We start from the raw sequence: 18,985 nt of genomic DNA, 5'->3' as shown, positions 1-18,985 counted from the left end.
AAATAACAGGTAAAACAAACAGAAAACAAGCTGAAGCATAATAGTCATAGATCCAACCATTTTATTAATTACATCAAATATAAATGGACCAAATACTGAAAAGCAGAGGTTGTCTGACTGGATAGAAAAAATGGACCCAACCACACATTGTCTACAAAAGAAACACTTAAAAATAACAAAAGATTAAAAGTGAAAGGATAGGAAAATGATATGCCATGCAAACAATAAGCATAAGAAGTAATATCTGAAAAAAATAGACTTCAAAACATGGAGCATTACTGGAAACAAAGATTTCATGATGATGAAAAGGTCAGTATATCAAGAAGGCATTATAATTAGAACTCTAGAAACTTAACACATGAAACAAAAACTGAGAGAAGTCATACTTAGGCATGTTAACATGCCTAACTGCAAGAACAACAAAACACACAAAAAATAAAATCAGAAAGGATATGGAAGTCTGAACAACACCTGCAGCCACCTTGACCTAATTGACATAAAACATTATATACAACAACTGCAGAATATACAATATTTTCAACTGTACATGGCATATTTGCCAAAATAGACTACCTGACAAATCAAAAAACAAGTCTCGGGGTGCCTGGGTGGCTCAGTCATTAAGCGTCTGCCTTCGGCTCAGGTCATGATCCCGGGGTCCTGGGATCGAGCCCCACATCGGGCTCCCTGCTCAGTGGGAAGCCTGCTTCTCCCTCTCCCACTCCCCCTGCTTGTGTTCCCTCTCTCACTGTGTCTCTCTCTGTCAAATAAATAAATAAAATCTAAAAAAAAAAAAAAGTCTCAAATTTAATTAGAAATGAACATTAATAAAATATCTAGATAAGTCTCTAAATGCTGAAATTAATGTATTTCTAAACATCCCATTGATCAAGGGATAAATCACAAGAGAAATTAGAAAATATTTTAAACTAAAGGATAATGCATCTGCAACAATGAAATTTGTGGGATAAAGCTAAAGCAGGACTTGGAAATTTGTAACTTTAAATTTTAGAAGGAAGAAAGGTTTAATATTGATGAAGTTTCTATCTTAAGAATCAAATTTTTCCCCAAGTAAAGGGAAGGAAATAATAAAGATAGCAGGAATCAACAAAATAGAAGACACTCAAAAATAGAGAAAATGAGGGTCCATCTCTGGGTTCTCTCTTCTGTTCCATTGATCTATGTGTCTGTTTTTGTGCCAGTACCATACTGTCTTGATGGTCACAGCTTTGTAATATTTGCAGTGATCTGAAGGGGCACATGCACCCCATTGTTCATAGCAATGTCCACAATAGCCAAACTGTAAAGAGCCGAGATGTCTGTTGACAGATGAATGGATAAGGAAGATGTGGTATATATATACAATGGAGTATTACTCAGCCATCAGAAAGGGTGAATACTTACCATTTACATTGACATGGATGGTACTGGAGGGTATTATGTTGAATAAAATAAGTCAATCAGAGAAAGACAGTTATCATATGGTTTCACTCATGTGGAATATAGGAAACAGCACAGAGGATAATAGGGGAAGGGAGGGAAAACTGAATGAGAAATCAGAGAGGAAGAAAAACCATGAGAGACTCTTAATCATAGGAAACAAACTGAGGGTTACTGGAGGGGAGGTGGGTGGGGGGTTGGGGTAGTTGGGTGCTGGGCATTAAGGAGGGCACATGAGGTGATGAGCACTGGGTGTTATATGCAACTGATAAATCATTGAACACTACATCTGAGACTAATGATGTACTATATGTTGGCTAATTGAATTTAAATTAAAAAATAGAGAAAATGAAAAAAAAGTAAAGTTGATTTTTGAAAAGATTAATAAAATTGATAAACTCTTAGCAAGATGAGAGAGGGAGGGAGGGGGAAGAGAGAGAGATTGCTCATTTGATGAATGAAAAATGGATTACCTGTCCAGATCCTAGACATAAAAAGGAAAATTAGGAAGATTTAATGCCACTAAAATATACAGCTTAAGTGAAATAGACAAATTCCTTGAAATATGCAGCTTACCAGAACTGAGAGACTAGAAATTTTTAATAACTCACTATCAGAATCAAATGCATATCCCAAAAACCTCACCAAAAAGAAAAGTCCAGGCCCAAAGAGTTTCACTGGTTAATCAAATATTTACGAAATAATACTAATTTTATACCAACTCAGAAAAAAAGAGGAAGGAGCACTTCCCAGCAGATTTTTTGAGGCCAGCAATACCCTCATATAAAACCTGACAGAGATATTACAATAACTAAATTTATAGATGAATGTCATTATGAGCTTAGACCTAAAAGCCCTTGACAAATTTTAGCAAATTGAATCCATCAGTATATAAAAAAGATAATATGTCATGAGCAAGTAGGGTTTATCCCAGTAGTGCAAGATGGATATATTATTTGAAAATGAATCTAATTCAGTGAATTAAAGTAGAAAAAGTATATTTGACAAAATTCAACACACATTTATGATAAAAGCTCTGGGAAAGCTAGTAGTATGAAACTTCTCAATCTGATGAAAGGTATTTACAAAAAACCTGCAGCCAATATCATTTTTAAGGGTGAAACAATGAATGTCTCTCTCTAACATCAGAAATAAGGCAAGGATATCTGCTTTCACCACTTATATTCAGCGTTGTGCTGGAGATCTATCCAGTTTAGTAAGATAAATAACAGGCATAAAGGAAAAAAGAAAAAGCCTTCCTCATTCGCAGTTATGATTGATTAGATTTAAAAAATTCTAGGCTTTCCAGAACAGACAGCAGAGTAGGAGGACTCTAAGCTCATCTCATCCCATAGATACAGCTAGTTAACACTATGTCAGTGTAAATAACCCAGAAAATGTCCCAAAGACTGGCAGAACAAACTCCATAACTAAATGTAGAGAAGAGGCCACATCAAAGAGGGTAGGAAGGGCAGATACACAGTGGGGAGCTAAACCCCACAGGTTTGGCCACTGGAGGGATGGAGCCATGGGTGCGGAGAGGGGAGAAAAAACAGACTGTCACACCTAGAAGCCTGGACAAGGAAGATGAATCCCCGTAACACTTGGCTTTGAAAACCAGAGGAGCTGAATTTCTGAATTCTTACCACCCTTGGGACTTAAAGCCTGGAAATTTGAAAATCAGCAGGCTTGGCTCTAGGAGAGCCAGGAGGGCAATAGGAAACTGAGTCCCCACCCTTAAAGAGAGAGCACAACAAATAGCCCACAAAGATACAGCATAGAAGCAGCAGTTTAAAAAACTCCTTAGGCATAGAGGAGGGAGAGTTATTTACTAATCTCAAGAGTTCACCGAGGGACTTCTTCAGGAACAAAGGAGCTGGCAGGCATCATTTACCTCCCTTGCCCTACCCAGCATAAACATATGGCCACCTGTGGGAACCAGTGTGGACCAGCATTCACTACCTAACTTGCTTATACTACATCCCACCCCCTCAAGCCAGGCTTGCCTCAGTACTTGTGCTGTGGGTTGCCTCCCCCAGAAGACCAGCACAAACCTTGCCAACGCTGCATCTCTCAACTGTGCACTTTGCGAGGCCTACATCCAGTGGTGGTAGGTCATCTCCCATGAATGATGGACACACGTTGTTAAAACTGTGCATCCAGCCCATGTGTGCTTTGCAGAGTAGTTCTTGTTTCTGGCCGGTTCCTGTTTTTGTGGTGGCTGTGCTTCATCTGTGGAAGAGGACCAGTGCCACCTTGTTAAAAGTGTGTGCCCCACCCACTACTTTCAAGAGCAAGAGATGTAGTTGACTTTCTTAACACACAGAAACAGACACAGAGAGTCAGACAAAATGAGACTGGGGAATATGTCCCAGATGAAAGAACAGGACAAAATCACAGCAAGAGACCTAAGGGAAACAGAGGTAAGTAATATGCCTGATAAAGAATTTTAAAGTAATGATCATAAAGATACTCACTGGACTTGAGAAAAGAGTGGGTGACATCAGTGAGACCCTTAAAGAGATAAAAAAGAGAGATGAACACAATAATTGAAATTAAAAATACACTAGATGGGATAAATAGACTAGCAGCAGCAGAAGAATAGATCAGCAACCTGGAGGATAGAGAATGATGGAAAGTAATCAAGCTGAGCAGGTGAGAGAAAAAAACTTAGGCAAAATGAGAATAGACATAGGGAACTCAGTGACTCCCATCAGGCATAATAACATTCACATAGGAATCTCAGAAGAAGAAGAGCAAAGTGGGCAGAAAATTATTGGAGAAATAAGATCTGAAAACTTTCTGAATTTGGGAAAGGAAACAAATTCAGATCCAGGAGGCACAGAGATCTTCCGACAAAAATCAACCCAAGGAAGTCCACACCAAGATACATAGTATTTAAAATGGTAAAAAGCAGTGATAAAGAATTTCAAAAGCAAGAGTAAAGAAAACAGTTACATACAAGGGAAACCCCTTAAGACTATCAGTGGATTTTTCAGCACAAACTTTGCAGGCCAGAAGGGAGTGGCATCATATATTCAAAGTGCAGAAAAGGAAAAATCTGCAGCCAAAAATAGTATATCCAGCAAGGCTATCATTCAGAATAGAAGGAGAAATAAAGAGTTTCCCAGACAGACAAAAGTTAAAGGAGTTCATGACCACTAAACCAGCCCTACAAGAAATGTTAAAGGGGACTCTTTGATTGGAAAGGAAAGACCCTAAGTAAGAGTAAGTAGGAAGCATAAAAGCAGTAAAAATTAAGTATATCTGTAGAAATCAGTCAAGGAACTCACAAAATGAAATGATGTGAAGTATGATACCATATACCTATAATGCGGGGAGTAGAGAAGTAAAAAATGGGTTCAAACTTAAGTGACCATCAACTTAATATAGACTATATGCAGAAGATGTTATATACCTAATGGGAACAACAAATCAAAAACAAGTGATGATACGTAAAAAATAAAAAGAAAGGAATCCAAGTACCTCACTAAAGAAAGCCAACTTAAGGTGAGAGAAAATCCACAAACACACAACAAATAACAAAATGGTAAATACATACCTATCAATAATTATGTTGAATACAAATGGACTAAAAGCTCCAATCAAAAGGCATAGGTTGATGCAGTGGATTTAAAAAAAAAAAAAAAAAAGACCCATCTGTATGCTCCCTACAAGAGACTTCAGACCTAAAGACACAGGCAGATTGAAAGTGAGGAGATGGAGAAACATGCAAATGAATGTGAAAATAAAGCTGAGGTAGCAATACTTATATCAGACAAAATTAACTTTAAAACAGACTGTAACAAGAGACAAAGGAGACACTGTATAATCATTAAGGGAACAATAAAACAAGAAGACATAACAATTGTAAATATTTATGGACCCAACATGGGAACATCCAAATACATAAACCAGTTAATAGCAAATATAAAGGAACTAATCTATAGTAATACAGAAATAGTAGGGGACTCTAATACCACACTTACATCAATGGACAGGTCATCTAAACAGAAAATCAACAAGGAAACTGGCTTGAATGACACATTGGATCAGATCGATTTCATAGATATATTCAGAACATTCCATCCTAAAACAGTAGAATATACATTCGTTTCAAGTGCACATGGAACATTCTGCAGAAAATATCACATATTAGCTCACAAAACAAGTTACAACAATTTCAGAAGATAGAATTTATACCATGCATCTTTTCTGACCACAATGCTAAGAAACTAGAAAATGACCACAAGAAAAAAGCTGGAAAGAACACAAATACATGGGGGTTAAATAACATGCTAGTAAACAATGAATGGGTCAACCAAGAAATCAAAGAGGAAATCTGAAATACATGGAGACAAATGAAAATAAAAACACAACAATCCAAAGTCTTTGGGATGCAGCAAAAGTGGTTCTAAGAAGTTGATAGCAATACAAGTCTACCTCAAGAAGCAAGAAAAATCTCAGCAAATGACCTAACCATACAAGTAAAGGAGCTAGAAAAAGAAGAACAAACCCCAAAACCAGCAGAAGGGAGGAAATTATTAATAAAGATTGGAGCAGAAATAAATGATATAGAAACTAAAACACAATAGAACAGATCAATGAAGCCAGGAGCTGGTTCTTTGAAAAGATTGACAAAACTGATAAACCTCTAGCCAGACTCATTTTAATAAAGAAAGAAAAGAGAGGACTCAAATCAGAAATGAAAGAGAATAGCTAACACCACAGAAACACAAAAGGTTGTAAGAGAATATATAAAGAAATTATATGCCAAAAAACTGGACAACCTAGAAGAAATGGATAAATTCCTAGAAATATATGACCTACCACAACCAAAGCAGGAAAAAATAGAAAATTTGAACAAACTGATTACCAGCAATGAAATTGAATCAGTAATAATTCAAAACAAAACAAAACAAAACTCCCAACAAACAAAAGTCCAGGACCAGATAGACAGCTAAACAGGTGATTTCTACCAAACATTTTTTGTTTTTTTAATTTAATTTAATTTTATTATGTTAGTCACCATACAGTACATCATTAGTTTTTGATGTAGTGATCTATGATTCATTGTTTTCGTATAACACCTAGTGCTCCATGCAGTACGAGCCCTCCTTAATACCCATCACTGGGCTAACCCATCCCCCCTCCCCTCTAAAGCCCTCAGCCTGTTTCTCGGAGTCCATAGTTTCTCATGGTTCGTCTCTCCCTCTGATTTCCCCCCCTTCATTTTTCCCTTCCTTCTCCTAATGTCCTCCATGCTATTCCGTATGTTCCACAAATAAGTGAAACCATATGATAATTGACTTTCTCTGCTTGACTTATTTCATTTAGCATAATCTCCTCCAGTCCCATCCATGCTGATGTAAAAGTTGGGTATTCATCCTTTCTGATGGCTGAGTAATATTCCATTGTATATATGAGCCACATCTTCTTTATTCATTCATCTGTTGAAGGGCATCTTGGCTCTTTCCACAGTTTGGCTATTATGGACATTGCTGCTAGGAACATTGGGGTGCATATGGCTCTTCTTTTCACTACATCTGTGGTTTTGGGGTAAATACCCAGTAGTGCAATTGCTGGGTCATAGGGTACCTCTATTTTTAATTTTCTGAGGCACCTCCACACTGTTTTGCAAAGTGGCTGTACCAACTTGCATTCCCACCAACAGTGTAAGAGGTTTCCCCTTTCTCCACAACCTCTCCAACATTTGTTGTTTCTTGCCTTGCCGATTTTTGCCATTCTAACTGGTGTAAGGTGGTATCTCTATGTGGTTTTGATTTGAATTTCCCTTATGGCTAATGATGATGAACATTTTTTCATGTGTCTGTTAGCCATTTGTATGTCTTCTTTGGAGAAGTGTCTGTTCATGTCTTCTGCCCATTTTTTGACTTGATTATTTGTTTTTTGGGTGTTGAGTTTGAGAAGTTCTTTATAGATCTTGGATACCAGCCCTTTATCTTCTCCCATTCTATGGGTTGCCTCTTTATTTTGTTGACTGTTTCCTTTGCTGTGCAGAAGCTTTTTATCTTGATGAAGTTCCAAAAGTTCATTTTTGGTTTTGTTTGACTAGCCTTTGAAGATATATCTTGAAAGAAGTTGCTGTGGCCGATGTCAAAGAGGTTACTGCCTATGTTCTCCTCTAGGATTTTGATGGATTCCCATCTCACATTGAGGTCTTTCATCCATTTTGAGTTTATCTTTGTGTATGGTGTTAGAGAATGGTCGAGTTTCATTCTTCTGTATATAGCTGTCCAATTTTCCCAGCACCGTTTATTTTAAAAAATGTTTGGTAGAGACTGTCTTTTTTCCATTGCATGTTTTTTCCTGCTTTGTCAAAGATTATTTGACCATATGAATGAACGGGGAGAGATCACGACTAACATCAAGGAAATAGAAACAATTATTAGAAATTATTATCAACAACTATATGCCAATAAATTGAGCAATCTGGAAGAAATGGATGCCTTCTTGGAAACCTATAAACACCCAAGACTGAAACAGGAAGAATAGGCCAATAACCAGTAACAAGATTGAAGCAGTGATCAAAAACCTCCCAAAAAACAAGAGTCCAGGGCCCGATGGATTCCCTGGGGAATTCTACCAAACATTCAAAGAAGAAATAATACCTATCCTCCTGACGCTGTTTCAAAAAAATAGAAGCAGAAGGAAAGCTTCCAGACTCATTCTATGAGGCCAGCATTACCTTAATCCCCAAACCAGGCAACGGCCCCATCAAAAAGGAGAATTTCAGACCAATATCCCTGATGAATATGGATTCCAAAATTCTCAACAAAATCCTAGCTAATAGGATCCAACAATACATTGAAAGGATCATCTACCATGACCAAGTAGGATTTATCCCCGGGATGCAAGTGTGGTTCAACATTCGCAAATCAATGTGCTAGAACACATTAATAAGAGGAGAAAGAAGAACCATATGGTCCTCTCAATTGGTGCAGAAAAAGCATTTGACAAAATACAGCATCCTTTCCTGATTAAAACTCTTCAGAATATAGGGATAGAGGGAACATTCCTCAAGTTCATAAAATCCATCTATGAAAAACCCACAGTGAATATCATCCTCAATGGGGAAAAACTGAGAGCCTTTCCCTTAAGATCAGGAACAGGACAAGGATGCCCACTTTCACCACTATTGTTCAACATAGTATTAGAAGTCCTAGCAACAGCAATCAGACAACAAAAAGAAATAAAAGGTATTCAAATTGGCAAAGAAGAAGTCAAACTCTCTCTCTTCACAGATGTCTTGATACTTTATGTGGAAAATCCAAAAGACTCCACCCCCAAATTACTAGAACTCATACAGCAATCCAGTAATGTGGCAGGATACAAAATCAATGCACAGAAATCAGTTGCTTTCTTATACACTAACAATGTAACTGTAGAAAGAGAAATTAGAGAAATGATTCCATTTACAATAGCACCAAAAACCATAAGATACCTCGGAATAAACTTAACAAAAGAGGTAAAAGATCTGTACTCTAGGAACTACAGAACACTCATGAAAGAAACTGAAGAAGACACAAAAAGATGGAAAAACATTCCATGCTCATGGATTGGAAGAATAAACATTGTTAAAATGTCTATGCTACCCAGAGCAATCTATACCTTCAACGCCATCCCGATCAAAATTCCAGTGACATTTTTCAAAGTGCTGGAACAAACAATCCCAAAATCTATACAGAATCAGAAAAGAACCCGAATTGCCAAGGGAATGTTGAAAAAGAAAAACAAAGCTGGGGGCATCACGTTGCCTGATTTCAAGCTATATTACAAAGCAGTGATCACCAAGACAGCATGGTACTGGCACAAAAACAGACATATAGACCAATGGAACAGAATAGAGAGCCCAGATATGGATCCTCAACTCTGTGGTCAAATAATCTTTGACAAAGCAGGAAAAAATACGCAATGGAAAAAAGACAGTCTCTACCACACATTTTTAAAAAGATTTTATTTATTTGAGAGAGCGATAGAGATAGCAACAGAGAGCACGAGTGGGGAGGAGAGGGAGAAGCAGGCTCCTGCTGCAGGGAGCCTAACATGGGGCTTGATCCCAGGACTCTGGGATCATGACCTGAGCCGAAGGCAGACACTAACCAACTGAGCCACCCAAGCACCTCTGTACCAAACATTTAAAGAAGACTTAATACCTAGTCTTCTCAAACTATTCCAAAAAATAGAAGACAAAAGGAAAACTGCCAAATTCATTCTATGAGTCCAGCTTGACCCTGATACCAAAACCAGATCCAGACACCACTAAAAAATAAAACTTTGGCCAGTATCCCTGGTGAACATAGATGCAAAAATACTCAACAAAATACCAGCAAACTGAATACAACAATACATTTTTTAATTTTTTAAAGATATTTATTTTGGGGGGAGAGAGTGAATACAAGCAGGGGGTAGGGGAGGGGCAGAGGGAGAAGCAGACTCCCCACTGAGTAGGGAGCCCGATGTGGGACTCGATCCCAGGACCCTGGGATCATGACCTGAGCTGAAGGCAGATGCTTAACTGACTGAGCCACACAGGCACCCCAACAATACATTTAAAAAAAAAAAATCATTCACCACGATCAAGTGGGATTTATTTCTGGGCTGCAAGGGTGGTTCAAAATTCACAAATCAATCAATGTGATACATCGCATCCATAAGAGGATAAGAACCATGTAATCATTTCAAGAGATGCAGAAAAAGCAAAAGAAAACATCCATTCATGATATAAAAAAAAACAAAAACAAACCCTCAACAAAGTAGGTTTGGAGGGAACATACCTCAGCATAATAAAGACCATATATGGAAAACCCACAGCTAACATCATCCTTAATGAGGAAAAACAAAGCTTTCCCTCTAAGGTCAGGAACAAAACAGGGATGTCCACTCTCACATAGTATTGGAAGTCCTAGCCACAGCAATAGACAGCAAAAAGAAATAAAAGTCATCTAAATCAGTAAGGCAGAAGTAAAACTTTATTTTCAGATGACATGATACTATAAATAGAAAAGCTGAAAGATTCCACCAAAAAACTGTTAGAACTGATAAACAAATTCAGTAAAGTCACAGGATACGAAATCAATGTACGGTAATATGTTGCATTTCTATACACTAATAATGAAGCAGCAGAAAGAGAAATGATGAAAACAATCCCATTTAAAATTGCACCAAAAATAATAGGATACCTAGAAATAACCCTAACCAAAGAGATGAAAGACATGTACTCTGAAACTATATAACACTGATGAAAGAAATTGAAGATGACACAAAGAAATGGAAAAACATTCCATGCTCATGATTTGGAAGAAAAAATATTGTTAAAATGTCTATACTACCCAAAGCAATCTACACACTTAATGCACTTCTTATCAAAATACCAACAGCATTTTTTCACAGAACTAGAACAAACAATTCCAGAATTTGTATGGAACCACAAAAGATTCTGAATAGCCAAAGTAATCTTGAAAAGCAAAGCTAGAGGCATCATGATTCTGGTCTTAAAGTTATATTACAAAGCTGTAGTAATCAAAACAGTATGGTACTAGCACAAAAATAGGCACATAGATCAATAGAACAGAAAAGAAAACCCAGAAATATACCCACAACTACATGGTCAATTGATCTTTGACAAAGTAGGAAAGAATATGCAATGAGAAAAAGTGTCTTCAACAAGTGGTGCTGGGAAAACTGGACAGCCACATGCAAAAGAATGAAAGTGGACCACTTTCTTACACCATACACAAAAATGAAGTCAAAATGGGTTAAGGACCTAAATGTGAGACCTGGAACCATAAAAATCCTAAAAGAGGGCACAGGCAGTCATTTCTTCAACGTCAGTTGTAGCAACATCTTTCTAGATATATCTGCTGAGGCAAGGAATCAAAAGCAAAAATAAAAAGCTTCTGCACTGCAAAGGAAACAGTCAACAAAACTAAAAACTAAAAGGCAACTGACAGAATGGGAGATGATATTTGCAAATGACATAACTGATAAAGGGTTAGTATCCAAAATATATGAAGAACTTATACAACTCAATACCCCAAAAATAAACAATCCAATTTAAAAACTGACAGAAGACATGAACAGACATTTATCCAAAGAAGACACACAAATGGCCAACAGACACATGAAAAGATGTTCGACATCACTCATCATCAGGGAAATGCAAATCAAAACCACAATGAGATATCACCTCACACCAGTCAGAATGCCTAAAATCAAAAACACAAGAAACGGCAAGTGTTGGCAAGGATGTGGAGAAAGAAGAACCCTCAAGCACTATTGGTGGGAATGCAAACTGGTGCAGCCACTGTGGAAAACAGTGTGGAAGTTCCTCAAAAAAAGTAAAAATGGAACTATCCTATGATCCAGTAATTGACCTACTGGGTATTCACCCAAAGCATAAAAAAACTCCGCTCATTTTAAGGAATACCTGCACTGTATGTTTATTGCAGCATTGTTTACAATAGCCAAATTATGGAAGCAACCCAGGTGTCCATCTGTAGATGAATGGATAAAGATACACACACACAGACATACACACACACTAGAATATTTTTCAGCCATAAAAATGAAATTTTGCCATTTGCAACAACGTGGATAGATCTAGAGAGTATAATGCTAAGTGATATAAGTCAGTCAAAGACAAGTACCATATGATCTCACTCATATATGGAATTTAAGAAACAAAACAAATGAACAAAGGGGAAAGAAAGAGACAAACCAGAAAACAGACTCTTAACTATAGAGAACAAGCAGATGGTTACCAGAGAGGAGGTAGGTAGGGAAGTGGGTAAAATAGATGAAGGGGATTAAGAGTACATTTATCTTGATGAGCATTGAGTAGTAGATGGAATAACTGAATCACCATATTATATACCTGAAATGTATGTAACACTATATGTTAACTACATTGAAATTAAAATTAAAAAAATTTTTTTAAGGAATCAACAAACATACCTACTGGAACTGATAAGTGAGTTAAACAGTGTCTCAGGACACAAGGTCAATATACAGAAAAATCAATTTTATGTCTATATGTTAGCAATGAATAATTGGAAACTTAAAAAGGAAATTTTAAAAAGCATCATTTACAACACCATAAAAACAAAATAGGAATAAATTTAAGGAAAATGTTGCAAGTTCTCACAAGGAAGATATGGTTGGTCACTGAAAGCTACAAAAGTTTACTGAGAGAAGGCACAAATAAATGGACCACTATGTCACATTTATGAATTAGAAAACCTAATATCATAGATATTAGGTGTCATGAAATTGACCTATAAATTCAATTAAAGTGCGGTTAAAATCCCCTTCTTCCTGTGAAGTTGACAGAAATGAAGCTCATGTAAGCAGCCATTTCTTCAAGATTGACATTATACTCAGGACAAAAACAACTGAGTTCTGGGCTTACTTTGGATTCTCACTATCTTCTAGATTTTGGCCCTACAGTTCCTCACCATATTGTAAAATCTTAGTTGATTTTAAGATGTTTTCTTAATTTTAATTATTATCCAGTTTTTAATTTGTCTTTGGTAAGATTCTGTTTCCTAGCTCCATTACTAGAAGTAGTCTCCATTTATTTTTTTTAATCAGATTAAAATTATTTTTTGAGCACTTATTATGTGACAAACATTTCTGAGCACTGTGTATATAGTGGCAAGCAAGACAAAGTCTCTGCCCTTAAAAAGCTCCATTCTAATTGAGGATGTATTCGTTTGTCTGTTCAAATTGATTTGTATACAATGGTTGTGAAATGCATGAACTTTAAGCAGATGTCATTTCCTGCCTTCTGAGGACTTCCATGGTGACCCAAAATCTCACATAATAGACTCTTAAACTCCAGCGCCATGCTGAATTGGAAGACCATAATAAAAGCTGCACAAAGTTTGGGGTAGGGAAAACTAAGTAGGGGAAAGAACCTGAGATGGTACATGAGGGACTAACATTTTAAAGATGATAAAATTTCACCACATGACCAGCAAAGATTGGAGAAGTGACATTTGAGGAATCTGTGTTTTTGTTGTTTCTATCCTACAGATTCTCAGAGTATTAGCCTCCAAAAGAGAGAACTTGGGAGTCAAGAATCTTCAAATTTATCCATAAAGCCTCCTTTCCGAGTTATGGAAAGTCCTTGGACTCTAGCAGCCCTCTACCCAGCTTTAACCAAGAGCACAAAGAAACATCCGTGCTCTCGCCATCTTTTAGTAGTCCCCAAGAAGAAAGCCAGTGAACCAGAGCAAGTCAAGGAAGCCATCAAACCACTGATGCCTCATGAGGATGCTGTTAGACAATTGGCATCCACCAAGAAGTCATTTGAACCCATGTGGGATGCTGCCAGAGAGGATACCTTCCAAACTGCATTGCCTTCCCTGAAGATGAATAAACCAACAGTTTCTTCCATAGAGATCTCTCAGTCTGAAACAGAACCTGAAAATACCCCCAATAGTAAATCCTCCCAAGAATCCTCTCTTATCATGTTTTCTACCACATCCAGCATATTCTCCTCTGAGCTGCTTTCAAAGAAGAATTAGCTACATCTTGCCTTCCTCTTCCTTTTCGTTTCTGTGCCTGAGAGTGGTGATATTAGGGACTTGTCAAGAAAGGAGACAGAAGGGCCGTTGAGGCTCTCATTAGGACCACTCTCATCTAGCACTTTCCATAAAGAATGCATCTCAAGGGGGATGGGCAAGGGAGTTGTGGTTTGGGAACTGGAGCTGGTTGTTCTCTGATGTTACAGGGTTTCTCATCCTAACCCTTCATAGTACTCCCTGCTAAAGGAATGGCTTTGTGCACATGAGCTTCGGAATAAAGGTGACCTCTCAGGAACCCAGAAGGTAAATGATGTATTATTTGGATCCCTCTGTGATCAGGCAGGCTGACAGAGACTAGGGGATGAGTGCAAAAGTGATGTCATCCTAAGTCAGAGAGTAAGAAGTGGCATAGGCATAGGCATGGGCATGAGTTGGAGGAAAGATCATCTTACATGCACATTCTGTGATCTAGTGTGCAGTGAGATGATCCAAAATATATAAGGAACTCCTACAATTCAACAGCAAATACATACATACATATGTACAAACATACATACCTGAGTAAAAAGTGGGAACAGGACCTGAATAGACATTTCTCAAAAGAAGACATGCAAGTGGCCAACAGATACGTGAAAACACACTAATTATCAGGGAAATTCATATCAAAACCACAAAGAGAAATCACCCTACACCTGTTATAATGTCTATTATCAAAAAGACAAAAGATAACATATGTTAGTGAAGATGGAAAGAAAAGTAAACTTTTGCCCACTGTTGATGGGAACGTAAATTGTTACAGCCATTATGGAAAACTGTAGAGAGGTGCCTCAAAAAAATAATAGATAGAACTACCATATGATCCAGCAATCCCACTATTGGGTATACATCCAAAGAAAATGGAATCAGTACCATGAAAAGGTATCTGTACTCCCATTTTTATTGCAGCACTAGTCACAATAGCCAAGATATGGAAACAACCTAAATGTCTGTTGATGGATAAATGGATAAAGTGTGTGTGTGTGTGTGTCTGTGTGTGTGTGTCTTTGTATACATACACATACACACACACACACGCCCACACATATACACATAATGGAATTTTTTTTCTTTCAGCTTTCTTTTGGTTTCCATATGCATGCAATATCTTTTTCAATCCCTTCACTTTCAGTCTGTGTATCCTTAAAGTTGAAGTGAGTCGTAGGCAGCATATAGTTGGGTCTTGTTTTTTATCCACTCAGCCACTCTCTTTTGATTGGAGAACTTAGTCCATTTACATTTAAAGTAATTATTTAGCGGTATGGGCTAAGTGCCATTTTGTTAATTGTTTTCTGGCAGTTTTGTAATTCTTCTGTTTCTTTTTCTCTTGCTCTCTCCCTTTGTGATTTGAAGATTTTCTGTAGTGGCATACTTGGACTCTTTCCTCTTTATTTTTGTGTATATTCTGTAGGACTTTGCTTTGTGTTTACGATAAAGCTTATATAAAACATAATAGTCTACTTTAAGTTGATAACAACTTTAGTGTGAACACATTTTAAAGCTCTACATTTTTACTCTCCCACCACCACATTTTGTGCTTTCAGTGTCACAGTTTACATCTTTTTATCTTGTGTATCCATTAAAAATTATTGTAGTTATACTTATTTTATTGCTTTTGTCTTTTAGCCTTTATACTAGATCTATTAGTGATTAACACACTACCATTACATTAGATTATTCTGAATTTAACTGTATATTTACCTTTACCAATGAGAATGGTATTTTCTTATATTTTCCTGTTATTAATTACCACCCTTTCATATCAGCTTAAAGAAGTCCCATTAACATTTATTGTAAGGCCAAGCTAGTGATGCTAAACTCTTTCAGGTGTTGCTCGTCTGGAAAACCCTTTAACTCAATTCTAAAGGCTAACTTTGCTGGATAGAATATTCTTGGTAATACTTATCTTTTCTTTTAGTACTTTAAATACATTGTGCCACTTTCTTTCTGCTGAAAACTCTGCTCATAGTCTAATGGGGGTTCCCTTGTACATAACAAGTTGTTTTCCTCTTGCTGCTTTTAAGATTTTTTTAAAGATTTTATTTTTTTGACAGAGCATGCAAGCATACAAGCAGGGGGAGCAGCAGGCAGAGGGAGAGGGAGAAGCAGGCTTCCCATTGAGCAGGGAGCCTGATGCGGGGCTCGATCCCAGGACCCTGGGATGATGACCTGAGCTGAAGGCAGACGCCTAACCAGCTGAGCCACCCAGGTGCCCCTTCTCCTTGTCTTTAACTTTTGATGTGTCTTGGTGTGGGTCTCTTTAGATTCATCTTCTTTGGAACTCTCTAGGTTTCCTGGATCTGGATGTCTGCTTCATTTCAACCAGTATTTCTCCAAATAAGTTTTCTACCCCTCTCCCTCTCTTTTCTCTTTCTGGAACCCCTATAAAGTGCATATTGGGCCACTTGATGTGGCCCAATAAGTTCCTTAAGTAATCTTCACTATTTTTGATTCTTTTTACTCTTCAGATTGGATGAATTCCACTGCCCTGTCTTCAAGTTTGCTTGTCCTGTTTTAGCTTTATCTAGTCTGCTGTTGAACCCCTCTATTCAAATTTTCCAGCTCATTTATTATATTATTCAGGTCTATAATTTTTATTTGGTACTTTCTTATACTTCCTGTCTCTTTGTTGAAATTCTTACTTTGTTCACTCATTGTTTTCCTGACCTTGGTGAGTATCTTTATTACCATTATCTTCAACTCTTTATTAGGTAAATCACTTATCTCCTTTTCATTAAGGTCTTTTTCTGAGGTTTTATCTTGTTCTTGCATTTGGAATATATTCCTCTATTTCTTCATTTTCCTTGATGCTCTGTGTTGGTTTCCATGCCTTAGGTAAAACAACCACCTCTCTTAGTCTTGAAAGAGTGGTCTGATGTAGGAGCTGAACCTTATTATTCAACCCTGCCCTAGCTCTTGTTATCTCTCAAACCTTTGTGATTGTTTAAGCAGGATTGTTTGTTCTTAGTGGCTCCAGTAGGTGAGGATGTGCCAAGACCTATCAGTGTCCAAAAGAGAGAGGGATCTCAGCACCTAGGTGCAGGCTAATAAGAAGTCAGATCCTCAGCAGCTTTTAAAGTATGCAAATATACCTCTTTCAAGGTAAGACTGGGAAATGGGTGTTTCTGTCTGCTCCCTTTGCACTGAGCCCTGAGGGTATAACCAGTTATAAACTATTTGTTCGCTACCATTTTGTTGAACCTGTGAACACTAACCTGTTAGTTACCAGAGCCAGGCTATCAAGGGATGTGTCTTCCAGGTGGCAGCCACAAAAGCCAGGTTGCCAGATGTGTGTACGAACTCCTTTCTTGGAGACAACAGCAACCTGGGTTAGGGCAGAGAGAGAGCATGAAGATGGTTCCCACTGGCCTTCCCTGGCCTCTGGAGAGGATTGAAGTTGGCCTCTAGATGTAGGTTAAATTAAAAGCCTGCCTCTCAGGCTGTAGCTTTGTAGATAAGCAAATAGGCCTCTTTCACAGAAAGACTGGATGTTTCTGTTGCTGACTCTGTGCTATGCTTTAGGGGAATAGCCAGTTATGAATTGTTTCTCTGATATAGTCCTGTGAGACCCATTAAGTTAGGCCCCATTTGCTACCAGAGCCAGGCGATCAAGAGGCATGCCCTGGACAGCAGCTACAAAAATCAGGGCAGCAAACATGTGCTCAGAATCCCTTCTAGGAAATACTGTTGACCTGGAGCAAGGCAGAGGGAGAACATAAAGTTGGCACCCACCAGCCATTGTGCTCTCTGGAGAGTATTACAGTTGGCCCCTAGATGTATGTTAAGTTTGAAGCCTGCTCCTCTAGCTGCACCTATTAAGATAAACAAGTAAGCCTGTTTCATGGAAAGACTGGGCGTGTTTTACTCTTCTGCCTCTGCACTGGGTCCTAGGTGTTCACCATGGTGAATCCACATGAGTCCTTAAAGAATGGTCTCTGGGTTTGCTATAGCCTTGTTGATTTGGTAGATACAAGCCCCATTGGCTTTCAAAGCTGGATGTTTTGGAGGCTCATCTTTCAGACAGAAGTCTTAAAAGTTGGGGCACCAAATGCAGGGTCCAAACTCTGCTACTCAGAGAGACGCCAGAACGGAGTTTCCTTCTGGTTGTGCATTGCCATGCTGGGGTGAGGTTTATGGCAAGATTGTGTCTCAGACTCTCCTCCTTTTTCAATGTGGGTTTTTCTTGTTTACCCAGTGCGTAGAAGTAGCTTGGCTAGTTTCTGGCATGGAATATTACTCAGCCATAAAAAAGAAGAAAATCCTGCCATTTGCAACACCATGGATGAAATTGGTGGACATTATGCTAAGTTAAATAAGGCAGACGTAGAAAGACAAAATTCCCTAATCTCACTTACATGTGGGATCTAAAATAGTCAAACTCCTGGAAGCAGAGAATAGAATGGTCGTTGCTAGGGTGAGAAAGAAATGGGGAGATGTTGAGCAAAGGGTACAGAGTTTCAGTTATACAAGATGAATAATTTCTGGAGATCTAATATATAGCAATATAACTATAGTTACCAATACTGTATTTTATCATTGAAATATGCTAAAAGGATAAATCTTATGTGTTCTTACCACAAAAAGAAACAAAAAAAGAAAATGGTAATTATATGAGGTTAATTTGATTGTGGTGACTATTTCACAATATATAGGTATATCAAAACATCAAGTGGTATAGCTTAAAAATATACAGCTTTTATTTGTCAATTATGCCCCAGTAAAGCTGGAAGTAAACCCTAGAAACTCTGTACCCATTAAACAATAACTCCTCATTTCTCCCCCCAGTCCCTGGCAACCACCAATCTATTTTTTGTTTCTGTGATTTGATTATTCTAAGTACCTGATATGAGTGGAATCATACAGTATTTGTCCTATTGTGACTGACTTATTTTGCTTAGCATAATGACTTCAAGGTTCATCCATTCTAGGCTCATCCATGTGGTAACATGTATCAGAAT

The 18,985-nt window shown here is 37.8% G+C and overlaps 1 protein-coding gene across 1 annotated transcript in view; it reads left to right on the top strand.

Moving 5' to 3' along the window:
• Positions 1 to 13,991, top strand: part of GDPD4 (glycerophosphodiester phosphodiesterase domain containing 4) — a 109,240-nt gene extending 95,249 nt beyond the window's left edge. The window contains exon 16 of the mRNA XM_078057501.1: positions 13,498 to 13,991. Coding sequence (XP_077913627.1) covers positions 13,498 to 13,991 — 494 coding nt within the window. The remainder of the gene's footprint in view (positions 1 to 13,497) is intronic.
• Positions 13,992 to 18,985: the final 4,994 nt, after the last annotated feature.

This window comes from Halichoerus grypus, chromosome 11, assembly GCF_964656455.1.
Source record: "Halichoerus grypus chromosome 11, mHalGry1.hap1.1, whole genome shotgun sequence".
NCBI classification, from domain to species: Eukaryota; Metazoa; Chordata; class Mammalia; order Carnivora; family Phocidae; genus Halichoerus; species Halichoerus grypus.
Note: the sequence above shows the minus strand (reverse complement) of the source record. Positions and strands in the feature narration are given on the sequence as shown.